We start from the raw sequence: 15906 nt of genomic DNA on the forward strand, positions 1-15906 counted from the left end.
AGCATACCTGCACAAAATTAGAGTTTTTTATTCAAAATTCTCTAAGATAAACACAAATTTACATATTTTCGTATATTGAAATTTGGCATCTTTTTTTTTTTTTTTTTTTTTTTTGAGCAATAATAAACGCCAAATGTGGTTTATGGATTTTTGTTACAGTGAATTGCCACAGCTATTTTTAATCTTAAATTTCAAATGAAATTTTATGGAGAATTAATTATACGAAATTCTTTCCCTCAGTGATGCGTAATAAATATTTATTAATACTATTTGAAAAGCTATTTTTTTAAATTATAGATGATATTATTCAAATTTTTAATTTATTAAAATTTCTTTCTCTCTTTTCCTTTTTTCTTAAATATTTGTAAGAGTAAATTTTTACCTTCGCCGTGTTATCATCTGCTACTGTACTTTGCATTTAAATTGAAGTGTCTAAAACTGAGAAAGTTCGTTTGATGCTTATTTTCACAATGTTTTTAAGCAAACAAGGACGTAGAAAATTTGGGTCATGTCCCAGCTTAAAAATATATATATATATAAATATAAATTTTTACATAAATCCTCTTAAAGAATGTTTTAAGTAATAATTTTTTCTCATGTTGTAGATTATATAAAAAACATGTCCTTCAATGTAGAAATTATTAGGCTTAAAAATTCTAAATAATACAATTTAAATTGTTTGCACTTGGATATAAAAATCGGGTCACTCCGTGGTACAGGATAAGCGCTGTTGGAGTGGTTTATTTCTTTCTCATTAAAAAAAATCTTTTAATTCAAATATTTATCCTTTGGACTTTGCTTTAAAGTTTTATTTATAGTTAAAATGTCAAGAAAATGAAAAGCTATCTTCAGCTGAAATGCATTGAATGCAACTAATATTTTAAAAAATTTGACAAGAATGCAAAATTTATGGAAGTGTAACAATCGAAATATCTTAATTTTCTTGTGTTAGCACTGAAAACAAATGTAGAAGTAAAGAAGAAAATTAGGAGGAAAAAAGCATAAATTTAAAGGGAATCAATCTACTTCACGGAAGTTGGATGTTCAAAGAGAAAACACTTGGATATGCACACCAGAAAATAGCAGCAACTGAGTTAGTACTAACGGAAAAGACAAAAACCATATCGTTGCAGTTTAAATTGAAGAGCGACTGCTTTTCAACTATATGGTTGTATAAATTTAAATTACTTCATAGAGCATCATATCGTATCATAAAGGGAACATTCCATGATCCCTCAGTCGAATTATTTGAAGATTCAGGAATTAATATTCTTGGAATATGTGCTAAAGCAGGAATGTTTTCAGAAGATTAAAGAAGTGTTTAAATTCAGTGATATTACGTTTGTCTTACAAGCTCAGGTAGAAAAGTGATTCTGCAAATGCCCAAGTAGTTGACTTGTAAATGGCTAAGAATTAAGCAGATGACTTTTAATCCTACATTATTCAGTCAGAAAACATATTCCAAATGTTTTGTATTGCATGATAATGCATTTTTTCATTATTCAATAACCATTCGGAGAACCACTTCTGTTCCGAAAATAGGTATTTGTAATCAATCATCCAGCATGTTCTCCAAATTTGTGTTCTTGTGATTTTTTTTTCTTCTGCAAAAACTAAAGTTGCCTCTCAAAGGAAAATTTTTTGACATGGAAGAAACAAAAGGAGTATGACATCTACTTTTAGAGGCATGTGAAAAACAGATCTCTACAAACCTTCTCTTCCATTACATGTTGTGCAGTCAGACAAAAAGTTGCATCAGCGTAAATTCTATAATCTATTTTTATTACACTCTGATTACTTTATTAACATACAGTGAATATATATTAAACCTTTGACTTTGATAGAACTAGGATTTAGAAGATAAGTCAGATTGAATATTTTGATAATCCAATAAATTCAAGGTCAAATTTTCAATATTTTATTTTCGGAGGAAGGGGAAATTTTTTCAGTTTTGGTCCATTATCTTAAGTATACTTGCGTCGATTCTTTATTTTTTCTATAAAAGCGAAAATCTTACGCATGGTATACATATAACGCATAATTTCAAATTAAAATTTAATAATATGCAGGGTGGTTATAATTAAAGTTCCACTTTGAAATGGTCATAGCGAAAATCTTACACATGGTATACATGTAACGCATAATTTCAAATTAAAATTTAATAATATACAGGGTGGTTATAATTAGAGTTTCACTTTGAAACGGTCATAAAAGGAAAACTACAGGATTAAATGTTATCAAACTTGGTAACCGAGTAAAGGAGGTCATGGAAATTTATTTTCCGCGAAAAAAGAAAGTTCGAAACCTCACCACCAGGGAGGAAATGGCACTGTATGCAATATTGTTAAATGAAATAAGGGTCAAAATCTAACTTAACCTTTTGTTACATGGGTTTAACATATTGTATACCTTTAAGAAACTTTGAACTAAGCAAATTACCATTTAGTGTGTTCTGAGATTCGATGGAAGGTGTGATGTGAGATTGAGATATTATTATATTTAATTAAATCAATTTATATTTTATTGATTGGTGATTATTGATTTTGATTTATTCATATCTGATGTGATATTTTGTTTTGCTGAAACACCATATTCGAGAAACTTGGATTACCACTGAATCTTAAACCACCGATGTGCATTTGGTGCATCTACGCCGAAAACCAGGTAAGAGAATCTTTATAGAATTATTGAAACTGAATTATACCTGGATAGAAATTAAAATATGGCTGAAAATCTGTCAAAATTGAAGAAGAAACGCACTTCCGTGCATTCGATGTTTACGAAATTAATTAACAAAATAGAAGTTGCTATTAACAACGAAAACGAAACAGTTGATCAGTTAGTAGCATTTCTGGAACAATTAATCGGAAAAGAAACTGATTTAAATTTTTTAAATGATGAAATTGAAAATCTTTTGAGCATCGAGACAATATTTGAAGATATAGAAGCTTCAGAAGAAATCAAAGAAAAAAATAATTTTTTGGAAATCGAAACTTCATTCCAAAATAATCCGGTTAAAATAAAGATAATGAATTCTGATTCTATCCAAGTTGATACAGTTTCACAAAACATTCAGTTAATTAATAATGAATCTGAAAATATAAATATAAAATTGCCTAAATTACATATTAGTAAATATTACGGTAATTATTCTGGTTGGCTAGACTTCTACAATTTATTTGAAAGCTCTATTCATAATAATCCTAAATTAAGCAAAGTTGATAAAATTAATTATTTGAAATCCTATCTCGGTTGTACCGGGGCAGCATGTATTAGTGGATTTATTTGCTTTAAGTGATGAAAATTATGATAAAGCACTTGATTTATTGAAAGAAAGGTTCGTAAATAAAAACATTTTGATTAACACTCCTTTGAGTGTTTTGCTGAATTTAACTCCGGTTAAAAATCCTAACGATGTTATAAGTTTACGAAATTTATATGATAACGTGGAAACGCAGATCAGAAGCTTAGATTCTTTAGGAATTACAGGTGAATTATATGCAAATCTATTGATACCAATTTTAATGAATTAATTCCTTCAGAATTCGTTTTAGAATTTAATCGCATTCACGGTGACAAAGAATTTGACTCAAAAACTCTTTTGCAATTCATTAATAAAGAAATTCAAAGCTGCGAGAGATCCTTTCCAATAAACAATTATAAATTGTTGAATCAGCGAATGCACTTATTTTCCCCGCAAGAGAAAATAAAAAATAAAAATTCTACTTCCGTTAGACATAACTCTTCAAGACCTCCGCATAAGAGGCAGAATTTTTTCCCCTCGCCACACACGCATGTAATGTGTTATTTTGTAGCAAAGGTCATAAATTAGAATCATGCTCTACATTTAATGCAAATGAACGGAGAGATATATTGAAGCAACGAGGTCTATGTTTCCGTTGTTTGACCCCTAACCATCGAGTGAAAGAATGTTTGAAAAAGGAACTGTGTCCTATCTGCAATAAACCTCACCATGTCTCAATTTGTTTTCAAATCAAAATAATCCACACATTATATCTCCAAAAGGAGAAACCGATAATGTCATATCGGCAAATATCGCATCGGCAAAAAAGAATACTATGTTACAAACATTTTCAGCCTTAATTGATAATGGAAAGAGCAGGAAATTGTTAGAATTTTCCTGGATAATGGTTCACACCGCTTCTTCGTTTTGTCAATTATTTCCAAAAGGTTTAACTTTCCAGTTGTTAGAAAGGAAAGCCTTTCCATTTGCACATTTGGTGCTAAGGAAATGGAAACAAAATCATTTAATGTAGTTGAACTTAAATTAAGGAATAGAGGTGATCCAAATTTATGCATAGAAATTGAAGCACTGGAGAGAGAACATATTTCGGACACACATTTACCGACTCCGCATAAAAATATTGAGAAACAATTTAGACGCTTAAAAAAATGTAAAACTTGCGGACTGTTATGAATTTAACAATAAAGAAATATCAATACTAATAGGTGCAGATTACTATTATGTTATTGTCACTGGTTGAATTACACGCCTAAGCAAAACCCTCGTTGCAGTTGAAACAATATTTGGGTGGTGTTTGCAAGGCCGAAACACGATCTTAAATGACACATTTGCAATGAGTGTTATGGTAAACGAATCCAATATTTCCGATCAACTTAAGGAATTTTGGGATTTAAAGAATTTGGGTATAGAGGCAGAAGTAGCTGACATAGAACCTACTGAGAGAGAAATAATGAGTGAATTTGAATCTGGAATTACATATCAAAATAAGCGATACAAAGTGAAATTGCCCTGGAAATCAAATATGAAGACATTATTAGAAAATAACGAGCAGATAGCAGTGAAAAGATTTTTGAAATTGAAATCATCTTTTAAAAATGATCCTTCCTTATTTTGTGAATATAACATTATTTTAAAGAACTATCTTTCGGAGAATAAAATTCATTTTATCTACCTCATCGAGCTGTAATACATACAGATAAGACTACAAGCAAATTACGCATTGTATTTGATGCTTTGGCATATGCAAAAGGTCAATTATCTTTGAACGATTGCTTATACATGGGACTTAATTTTATGCCTAACCTATTCCTTCTTTTGATCAGATTTAGAACGAATCCAATAGCATTTGTTGCAGATATTAAAATGGCCTTTCTCCAGATTGAAATAGATGAAAGTGAACGAAACTACACCAGATTCTTCTGGGAAGAAGATCCAGGAACTGATGATGAAAACAAGAAATTAGAAATTTTTCGGATGACAAGGGTGTTATTTGGGGTGAGATCTAGCCGTTCCTCCTTGCGGCCACAATCAAACATCACTAAAGGTACGTAGATATATTTCCTCTAACTTCTAAAGATATTAATGAATCATTGTATGTCGATGATTTTATTTGTGGGCGAGTCACTGTTCAGCAGGCTCTAAAGACTTGTAAAAAAGGTGTAGAGATTCTAAAAGAGATAAACATGGACCTTCGAAAGTGGAGAACCAATTCTCCTGAGCTAAGTAAAAAATTAAAGAATTTAAACTTCAATGTAGGTGATCATGGTGAAGAGTCTCTAGATACAAAGCTGATAGCTTCAAAAGTATTAGGAATTGGTTGGGATGAACAAACTGGCACGTTTTATTTTGATACCAGAAATCTGGAAACACTTCTTTTAAAAGGAACTAACACAAAAAAACACTTACTACAAGCGATAGGTCAACTTTTCGATCCAGTAGGTTTTTATAGGACCATATACTATTAAAGCTAAGTACTTGATGCAAGAAATTTGGTGTTTAGGATTAGACTGGGATGAAAAATTGCCCAAACAGTTAGAAATTGCTTGGAATAAGTGGTGTGATGAGATCCAAGATGTAAAGGAAATAATTATTCCCTGATATTATTTTCAAAATTCTTTGCCAGTCATGCAATCACTATTCAATTACACTGTTTTTCAGATGCATCTAAGAAAGCTTATGGTAAGTACAGTTGCGTACTTACGCATAGAATTAAAGGGTGGAAATATCACTTCTAGATTTGTAGCATCAAAGGGCAGGGTACCATTAAAAACCCTTTTGATTCCTAGATTGGAACTCATGGGTGCACTTTTGTCTTCAAGATTGAGCAATAAAATCGTAACTGTGCTAAGTTTTCCAGTTACTAGATATTTTTGGACAGATTCCTCAATAGCTTATTACTGGATCAAAGGTGATCCAAATAGACGTAAGGTGTTTGTGAAGAATAGAATAAAAGAAATAGAAAAATACAGCAACCCAATGGAATGGCATCATTCTATAGGAAAGAATAATCCCGCCGATTTGATTTCTAGGGGTTTATCCTAGAGCTTAAGACGAATAACCTCTGGTGACAAGAACCCTGTTGGTTGACAATACAGCATGGCCATCCTCCTTAGAATCAATGGAAGAAAGCGAAGTAGATGTCGATAAGTTAGAGTTTAAGAAGTCAGTTGTTGTAAATGCAACTGTTGAAAATAGCCAAAATGAAAACGATTTGATTACAAGATACTCCTCATTCAGTAAATTAATTAGGATAACTGCTTTATGTTTGAGATTTATTAATAACTGTAAAGTGAACCCAGATTTAAGAACAGACTTCATGTGTGCTTCTGAATTAAGACATGCTACTGAAGTTTTAGTAAAACTCGTGCAGTCAACTGAATTTCGAAGGGAAATAGAGTGCTCAAAAAACGGACAATCTATTCCAAAAAATAGTAAAATACCATCTCTGAACGTATTTCTTGATAAAAATGAGGTACTGAGAGTAGGAGAAAGACTGGAGTATTCTAAGTTTTCTGAATTTCAGAAACATCACATACTCTTGTCAAAGGCTCATCATTTCACTAATTTAGTTATTGAATATTACAATAAAAAATCCTTGCATTCTGGTATACAGACTATATTATCTTTAATTAGACAGTCATATTTGATACCGTCAGGTCAAGATCGAGTTAGAAAGTAATATACAAGTGCATAACTTGCTTCAGAACGAAGAATCAAACGGTAAGCCAGATGATGGTAATCAGATGACAGGGACAGTTTCGAGGGTTGTGGGACAGTTTCGAGCCTTCTAGACCTTTCGAAAAGGTCGGATTAGATTTCGCAGAACCAATAATCATGAAAACTAATTTGAAAAGGTCAAAGGTGACTTTAAAGTCTTATATTGCATTATTTATCAGTTTTTGCACTAAAGCAGTGCATTTAGAAGTCGTTTCTGATTTAACAGCAGAAGCTTTTCTAGCCTGTTTATGATGATTTATTGCCAGAAGATCCAAGCCAGCTGTCATCTCGAGCGACAACGCCACGAATTTCAAAGGTGCGAGAAATATTATTAACGCATATAATGAAATTCGCAAATCTAACCCAATTCAATGATTTAGTGCAAAAGAAGGCATCCAATGGAAATTTATCCCACCAGCTTCTCCACACTTTGGCGGACCGTGAGAAGCAAACATAAAATCAGTGAAACTTATTTTGTTAAGGGTAGCAAAATCAGCTATCATGAATTTTGAAGAGTTAACTACTTTAGTTACTCAGATAGAAGTAGTTCTGAATTTCCGCCCATTATCACTGCTTTCTTCCGAACCAAATGACTTACAGCCTTTAACTCCGGGACATTTTTTTAACAGGAAATGTTACGTCATCCTTTCCTGAACCCCATACTGCTTCCGATTCTCTTTCTTTTCATTCCAGGTGGGAACTAGTTCAGAGACTCCAAGCTAAATTTTGGAAGCGGTGGCATTCCGAGTATCTAAATCAACTACAGAATCGTGCCAAATGGAGCAGTTCGCAGCCAAACATGCAGATTGGTCATCTAGTACTGCTAAAAGACTCCAACTCCAATCCTTTGCATTGGCCATTGGGTCGCATCCAGCAAGTGTATCCTGGTGCCGATGGTCTGGTCACAGTAGTTTAGACGTCTACAGGAGTTCTTCGAGGAGCCATCAACAAACTTATTTCATTACCATTTAAAGACTGAATGAGAACTTGAAAAACTTTTTATTTTATATTTAATAGTTTACCAATATTTAGTTTAGTGTAATTTTAGTGACTTTAAATTTATTTGAATATCTGGAAAATGAAATGTAAACTCCATGGGAGTTTAATCGGGGAGAATGGTAAGACCCGCCTAACGCTAGAGGGTGCTGAGAGCAACACTGAGTGTGTTCTGAGATTCGATGGAAGGTGTGATGTGAGATTCTGAGATTGAGATATTATTATATTTAATTAAATCAATTTATATTTTATTGATTGGTGATTATTGATTTTGATTTATTTATATTTGATTTATTTATATATTATGTTTTGCTAAACCACCATATTCGAGAAACTTGAATTACCACTGAATCTTCATACCACTGATGCGCATCTTTAAAGCACCAAAAGGAAGAAATGGTATGTTGACTGCAAACCTGACCTGAGTGATTCACACCTGCATAAGAACTAGCTGGTATTCTTGCGCAAGGAGTGACATAATATTCGAGTTTAAACATTTTAAAAACTGGAAGTCTTCCCAAGAGAGTGGCAGTTGTGATTACAGTGAAAGATGGACTCACCTGTTATTAATTTCTGCCATATGCTCCAAAAAATCAAAAGGTTCAGGTGCACATATATGCTTAATTAGATAGCATATTGGCACACAGCACCACACATTCTGGCTTTTATATTTTATGAAGTGAAGAGTATGAATTACTCAGCATTCTTTTTACTCTTTATTCTCTTTACTTTTTTGACTTTATTGCTTGCAAATGAAAATGTAAAATGAGTTATATGTCTGTGACAACAAAAATTCATTTATCTAAAAATTAACTTAAAAATAACCTGTAAATGCCCTTTTTAAGATATGTAGTTCAAATCCACAAGAAAATTCTTCAACAAGAAAAATGCATACGTTATTTTTTAAATAAAATCTATTTGGGAATATCATTTGAAATTTTGCAAGTGTGAGAATGCACTTTCAGCATTTGAAGGCTCACAGGATTCTTTAAACAGAATCCAGTGGCACTTGCATTGATGGCATTGATCTGTATGCTTTATAGAGTCAAATTAAAATGTTGGAGAAAATTGCACGCCCCATAAACTGTCAAATACAGTCAGCCATCTGGTTCTTAACAGCAAGAAAAGTTAAAGCCACAGATATTCACTGTGTATATTTATATGGTGACATTGCATTGAGAGGGAGTAACAGCAAAGATTGATGAGATTTTTCAAGGAAGATAAAGATATTGATGGAAAGATGAAAACAACCATAAATAACTGGCTACCTAACTGGCTAATAGGCAGCAGAGTACTAAAAGGAAAGCATCCAAAAACCTGTTGTTCATCATAATAATTTCTTAAACCAATAAAATAATTACATAGAAAAACAGAGGACTGTATGTAAATTAAGTATATATAAGTTTTAATTATTCAGTTTTTATTACATAGTAAATCTTACTTAAAAAATAGCCCTATGGAAGTTTGTTTACAGCACGTTATGGACATTTTAGTTAAATAATTAGAACAAAGCACTGAAAGGATATCTATGCAAAGATACTTGTTTTTGAGAAGAATTTTCTAAGGGGACTAAATGAATGATCACAAGGTTAACTTCAGTCACTTGGCTAATGATGAGTTGATAATCCACTTTAAAGAAAAACGTCGGTTTCTTTAACATCCATAAACAACTGATGCATCTACAGATTTATTTTTGGAATTACTGTTTTGCATATTTGAAAATGAAATATGAAAGCAGGAAAAAACATACTATTTTTCACTTGAAGACTAGTAAATTAGGAAAGATAATGGAAACAGTTTCAAGCTTGAGAGGACTTATACTATTTTTTATACACATAATATGTCTACTAATTCTTTAATAGATAAACAATAATCACCTTTGATTAATTTTCAGGATACTAATTTATACGGAAAGAAGGCCTTAATTTTGAAAAATTAAGGATACATATTATTTTATTAACTAAAATACACAGCAGTAAGTACTTATATTCTTCAAAAATGGAAATTTTCTTTTTAATTTTTTTGCAATTTCACTATTATTTTGACATTTGGTTTTTGCATAAGAATTTCTTGAAATACTATATATTAAAAGTTATCTAAGTTAAATGGAGTTTTTTCTTATACAAAATAGTAATTCACATGGAGTTGACAAGAAAAACTGTAGAAGTAATAACAGGAAAAATAGCTTGTATTATTCCATATAAACTTTCTGATGAATGGAATTTTACCAACCTGCGAGACGAATGGGGTGAGCCATTTCCAGAATTTTTGTTAGGACTGTAGCCATTGCCAGAGTTTTGCCTTGTCCAGCTCTTATTACTGTCATTACTGCTAAGACTATCTAGATCCTATGATTAAAAGAATTTAGCTAAAATTTTAACATCAAGTAAAAAATCATATTTCAAACATAAGTAAAATATCAGAACACATAACAAACTCAACACAGTTACAGCAGCTTTGGGAGTTAAAAGCACTAGGAATTGAACAAGGAAAGGAAAGTAGTAAAATGGATAACGGTATTTTAGAGAATTTTAACAGAACTATCAAATTGAAAGAAAAGCGATATGAGGTTAAATTCCTTTGGAATGAAAATTTGCCTCATTTAAAAACGAATTACATAAATGCAGAAGTTCACCTTGATAAACTATTAAAAAGTTGAGAAATGATCCACTACTTCATCAGCAGTATCAGTCAGTCATAGAACAGCATTTAAAAACGGGTATAGCTGAGGAAATTAATCAAAATTCTGAAGAAATATGAAGAATTTATTACATGCCTCAACAGCCAATTATTCAACCTGATAAACTTTTAAGAGTTGTATTTGATGCATCGAGCCATTTGAGATATTAATGCAATTTCGTATACATAATATAGCATTTACTGTCGACATTGAACAAGCTTTTCTCTAAGTTCCTGTGTGACCTGAAGCTATGGATGCTGTAAGATTTTTGTGGGCAAATAACCATACAGATAAAGATGGAAAATCTAATACGAAAGTGCTTAGGATGATTTGCGTTTTGTTTGGTGCTACATTCAGCCCATTTTTGCTTGCCATTACTATCAAACACTATATAAATACTTTTAAAGAAACAAATCAGAAAGCAGTTGAACTATTGAATGAATATTTATCCATGGACAATTTAATAGGTGGGGATGAACGAAGAAAACAAAGCTGAACTTGTATATGAAGTTATTACATACATATTAAAAGCTGCTAGTTTCAACATGCAAAAATGGAAAACAAATTATACGGATTTGCAGGAAGTTTTTGACGAACATGAAAATTATGAAATCCAGAAAATTCTCAAACAGAAGGTATTATACAAGTGAAATTACAAAGATCTTTTGAAGACAGAGTCATAAAATCCAACTAATCAAACTCAAGAGAAAACAAAACTAATTACAAAGACACAAGTTCTCCAAGCCATTGGAAAGCTTTACAATCCTACTGATATTTACAAGTCCATTCACTATTAGGTCAAAAATGGAAATTTAGCAACTTGGAGCAGATTGGGATGATTTGTTGAAATCAGACTTTGAAAACAGAATGAGAAAATGGTTTAATGAACTGTCAACTATTCAGAATATAAACATTCCTTGATATTACTTCCGAAAGACTAATACATCTGAATTCAGAGATGTTCAAATATATTGCTTCACTGACACAAGTCAGAAGGCATATAGAGCTGTAGTATATCTGTGATACATCATGAAGGATGGTGAAATAAGAAGTAGTTTTGTAATTTCCAAAAGCAGAGTAGCTCCACTGAAGAAGCTATCTCTTCCAGGAATAGAGCCGATGAGAGCTCATCAGAGCTCTCAAATATCAAATAACTGATACAAAAGAGGCTCCAGATGAATGTATGCACACTTTTAGTCAGATTCTTCCCAGATATTACATTGGATAAAGGGGGATTTAAATAAATGAAAGCCCTTCATCCCACACTGAGCAATGGAAATATAAGAGAAAACATCACCTGAGTCCTGGAATTATTGTTTTGGAGATGAAAATCGAGTGGACAGGCTGATCAGAGGAATGAAGACAAATTCCATGAAAGGAATAATGTTAGCTGAACTACGAAATAGTGATACGCGGTGGCAAGGACCTAAGTGATTATTACAGAGTTTCGATTCATGGCCTAAACTTGCAAAACCAGTAAAAGAGTTCAAAGATAATAAAAAATTTAAATATCGAAAGGGAGCTGTGGTGAACTCAAAAGTCACAGGTGAAAGTTTCACTGAGAACAAATTCATTAAAAAGTATTCATTATTTAGTAAATTGATTAGAACTACTGTGTGGTGTTTAAGGTTTGTGAACAACAGTAGAATCAATTCCCCATTAAGAAAAAAAAAAAAAAAGTTGCTCGAGTGCTTCTGAACTGCAGAATGCAACAAAGATGCTTTTCAAATGTGTACAGCATTCTGAGTTTCAATCTGAAATGAGTAGCCCACTGTCGAAACAATCAGTTCCAAGTAATAGTAAGGTTTCGTCTTTAAATGTATTTCTTGACAGAGATTAACTTTTACGAGTTGGTGGGAGGTTGAGTCCAATCTTTCAGAACCATCAACCCCTTTTACCAAAATAACAGAACAAATATATAAATCTCCTTTTAACCAATTCACTGAATTACTCATAGATTATTATTGCAAAAAAACTCTTCATTTGTTACATTCAAACAACACTTTCTGTTATTAGACAATTATACTGGATACTTTTTGGACAAGAGAGATTTAGACGTGTTACAAATAAATACATGACTTGCTTTCGAACAAGAAACCTAACCATACACCAAATGATGGGAGACTTACTTAGAGACAGAGTAGTAACAGCTAGACCATTCAAAAAAATAGGACTAGACAAGATCAATCATCACCAAACACACTTTGAAAAGACCTATGAGTACTTTAAAATCATATATTGTGGTATTTATTTGCTTTAGTACAAAGGTTATTCATTTAGAAATAGTACTGGATTTGTCTGTTGAAGTATTTCTAGCATGTCTTAGAAAGTTTATTGCCAGATGGTCCAAACCCTCCACTGTTTAAAGTGATAATGCTATGAACTTCAAGGGAGAGAAAAATGTTCTTGATAACAACCTTAGAATTTATAGATTGGATCCTATTCAACGCTTTAGTTCCGAAGAAGATATAATATGAAATTTTATTCTCACTTCTTCCCCACATTTTGGCAAGTTATAGGAGGTTACCACAAAATCGATGAAGAGAATTTTGATAAAGGTTGCAGAAACAACAATTTTAAATTTCAATGAGCTTTATACATTAATTGCATGCTTCGTCACTTTGATTACCAAACTGGCGGAATTACTTGTGCATGCTTGCCCCATATTGATTTGTGCTTTCTTCGGCTCCTGAAAATACGCTATTTTTTCCAATAAATACTATTTTATAGCATTTTATTTTGTGATATTTTGAAGCTAATTGTGTTTCGGTTGTGATATTATATCACACTTTATGTTTCTGAGACTATTTGACGAACTTATGGATGTTTGCATTTTTGTGTGTTTTTTGTCGTCATGCTTTGGCTTCGATTTTTGGATCACTATTCCTATGATATAAAAGGTCTGAAATGATCATCAAACTGTAAGTACGTTTGATTTCTACATTATTCTACTATTTTAAAAAAGGGTCCTGATTGGATAATGTCTTTACAAATTTGTCAAGAAATTTAGACAGAGCCGTTGAGTCTACTGCTATATTAGCAGATGAACGAGCAATTTTAAGTTCTTTAGAAACTGTATTAGACTCAAGTAGTCACGAATATTTCAAAAGGAAAAATTATTTCTATGGCATATCAAATTTATGATTTATTGGTTACACAAACTTTTGATAATGCCATCCTTAAGGGAAGGCTTGAAGAGCAAACAAAAATGTTATCGAATTTTCATCCACTTTCATTTGCAGCAGTGGTACATCCAAAACATTTTCCTCAGAAAACAATACAGAAAATACGAGATAGATCTACAAGTAGAAATAGGTCTGAAGAATTTCCAGTTTTACTCTATCCGAAAAAGGAAGGAATTACTTCCGAGGAGGTCGAAAACAAAATTGTAAACTTAATTAATCCCACCCAGTTACACACTGGTGTTAAAAGACTAAGAAAAATTAATAAAGGAGGTGTTCTAATAGAATGTTCCAAGGCCTCCGATATTGAAGCCTTGGAAAAAGAGGTTAATACAAATGATTTGCTTAGAAACGATACGGTAATTCAACGTCCTGTTAAGAAAGACCCAAAAATTATTATTTATGATGTAAATTCTGATCTTTCTCGAGATGATGTTAAGATTATTATTAGAGACCAAAATATGGTCTTTAAAAATGGTGGCTTTGACTTAAAATTTTTGATAAAAGGTAGAAATAACAAAGTACATTGGGTGGCCAGTGTAGATGCTAAGAAATATAGAGAACTTATAAAAGCAGGAAAACTTAATATAAGTTGGTCTCGTCTTAGAATTAAAGAATTTTTGAAAGTAACTCAATGATGTTCAAAGTATGGGCACTTTCAAACAAAATGCCTAGAACCGCAAATATGTGCTAAATGTGTTGAAGTTGGGCATAAACATTGGGAATGTAAAGCTAGTCCAAAATGTATTCATTGCAAAGAGGCAAATGAAAAGTATAAATTGAAGCTTAGCGTTGATCATTCTAGCTTAGATAAAAATTGTCATTGCCACAAATGACAATTGGATCTTTTAATTCAGTCGTACTAATTATGGCTAGTAGAAGTGACGGATACTTTAAAATGGTTCAAATAAATTTACATCACGCCAAAGCTGCTGTAAATCAATTATATATTAAAACTATTGAAAGAGGCCATAATATAGCCTTGATCCAAGAACCTTATGTAGTGGATGATAAAGTTCGGGGAATCCCGATGAAATTTCGAACTTTTTGTGACAAAAATTATCCACGAGCAGCAATCGTTCTGTTTGACAGCTCTCCAGCAATGCTTTTGTATGCTTCCTAGAATATAGTGGCTATTAAAATGATCATTGATAACAGAAACATAGTTTTTGTTTCAGTGTATTGCCCCCCTAATGATGCCTTGAATGACTATTTATATTGCATTAATAGTATTATTGATTCGCACAAAGACTCAGAAATAATTATTTGCAGAGATTTCAATGCCAAGAGTCCCCTATGGGGTCCTTTTGATCACTCAATAGATCCAAAAGGTGATGCTATAATTGAATTCTGTTTGACAAACAATTTGAATGTTCTTAATAGTCCTGATAGCCCACCTATGTTTTCCGGTGCCAGAGGTGAAAGCTGGACAGACCTTACCATTTAAGATCTTCTTTTATCTTGAACTGGTCTGTTTCGATGGATATATCATATAGCAATCATCACTACATTGAGATTGGACTTTTAAACAACTTACTTAGAGAGAAGAAATTTGAATGTTTCTATATTAGGGATCTGAATTAGCTAAATTTTCATGCAGAACTGTATAACTTTATAAATCAAGTTTCCAAAGAAAATTTAGAAAATACTTCTGATTTAAATATTTATATTAAAGATCTTACTAACTCAATAGTGGATATCTGTAAGAAAAATAAGATGATGAACAAATTTAAACAGAACAACGCTCTGGGTAAACAGGTGTATTGGTGGTCCAAAAAACTGGTTGTTTTAAGAAGCTCGGCTGTATCAAAGAAAATTTCAGAGATGCTATAATCGTATCGAGAAAAATTTGTTAAAGATTAAATATAAGAAGAAATTAGCTGAATATAAACGAGAAATCAACATTAGTAAAAATTGTGCTTGCAAACAACTATGTAACACTTTGATTATTCATCAACCTTTTGGCATTCCTTACTATATTGTTGTTAATAAATATAAACCAGCTTTACAAATTTCCTCTTTGAAATATCAAGATGGGTCTTATACTAAGAATATAGACGAAACAG

The 15906-nt window shown here is 32.0% G+C and overlaps 1 protein-coding gene across 2 annotated transcripts in view; it reads right to left on the minus strand.

Annotated features, from left to right (window-relative positions):
• Nucleotides 1-15906, minus strand: part of LOC118199540 (uncharacterized) — a 148494-nt gene that overhangs the window by 26974 nt on the left and 105614 nt on the right. For both annotated transcript variants that reach the window (XM_085823781.1, XM_085823780.1), the window contains exon 9: nt 10211-10326. In XM_085823781.1, coding sequence (XP_085679907.1) covers nt 10211-10326 — 116 coding nt within the window. The remainder of the gene's footprint in view (nt 1-10210; nt 10327-15906) is intronic.

The sequence above is a fragment of the Stegodyphus dumicola genome, chromosome 9 (assembly GCF_044657685.1).
Source record: "Stegodyphus dumicola isolate Sdum_Otavi_A_Nest chromosome 9, ASM4465768v1".
Classification (NCBI taxonomy): Eukaryota; Metazoa; Arthropoda; class Arachnida; order Araneae; family Eresidae; genus Stegodyphus; species Stegodyphus dumicola.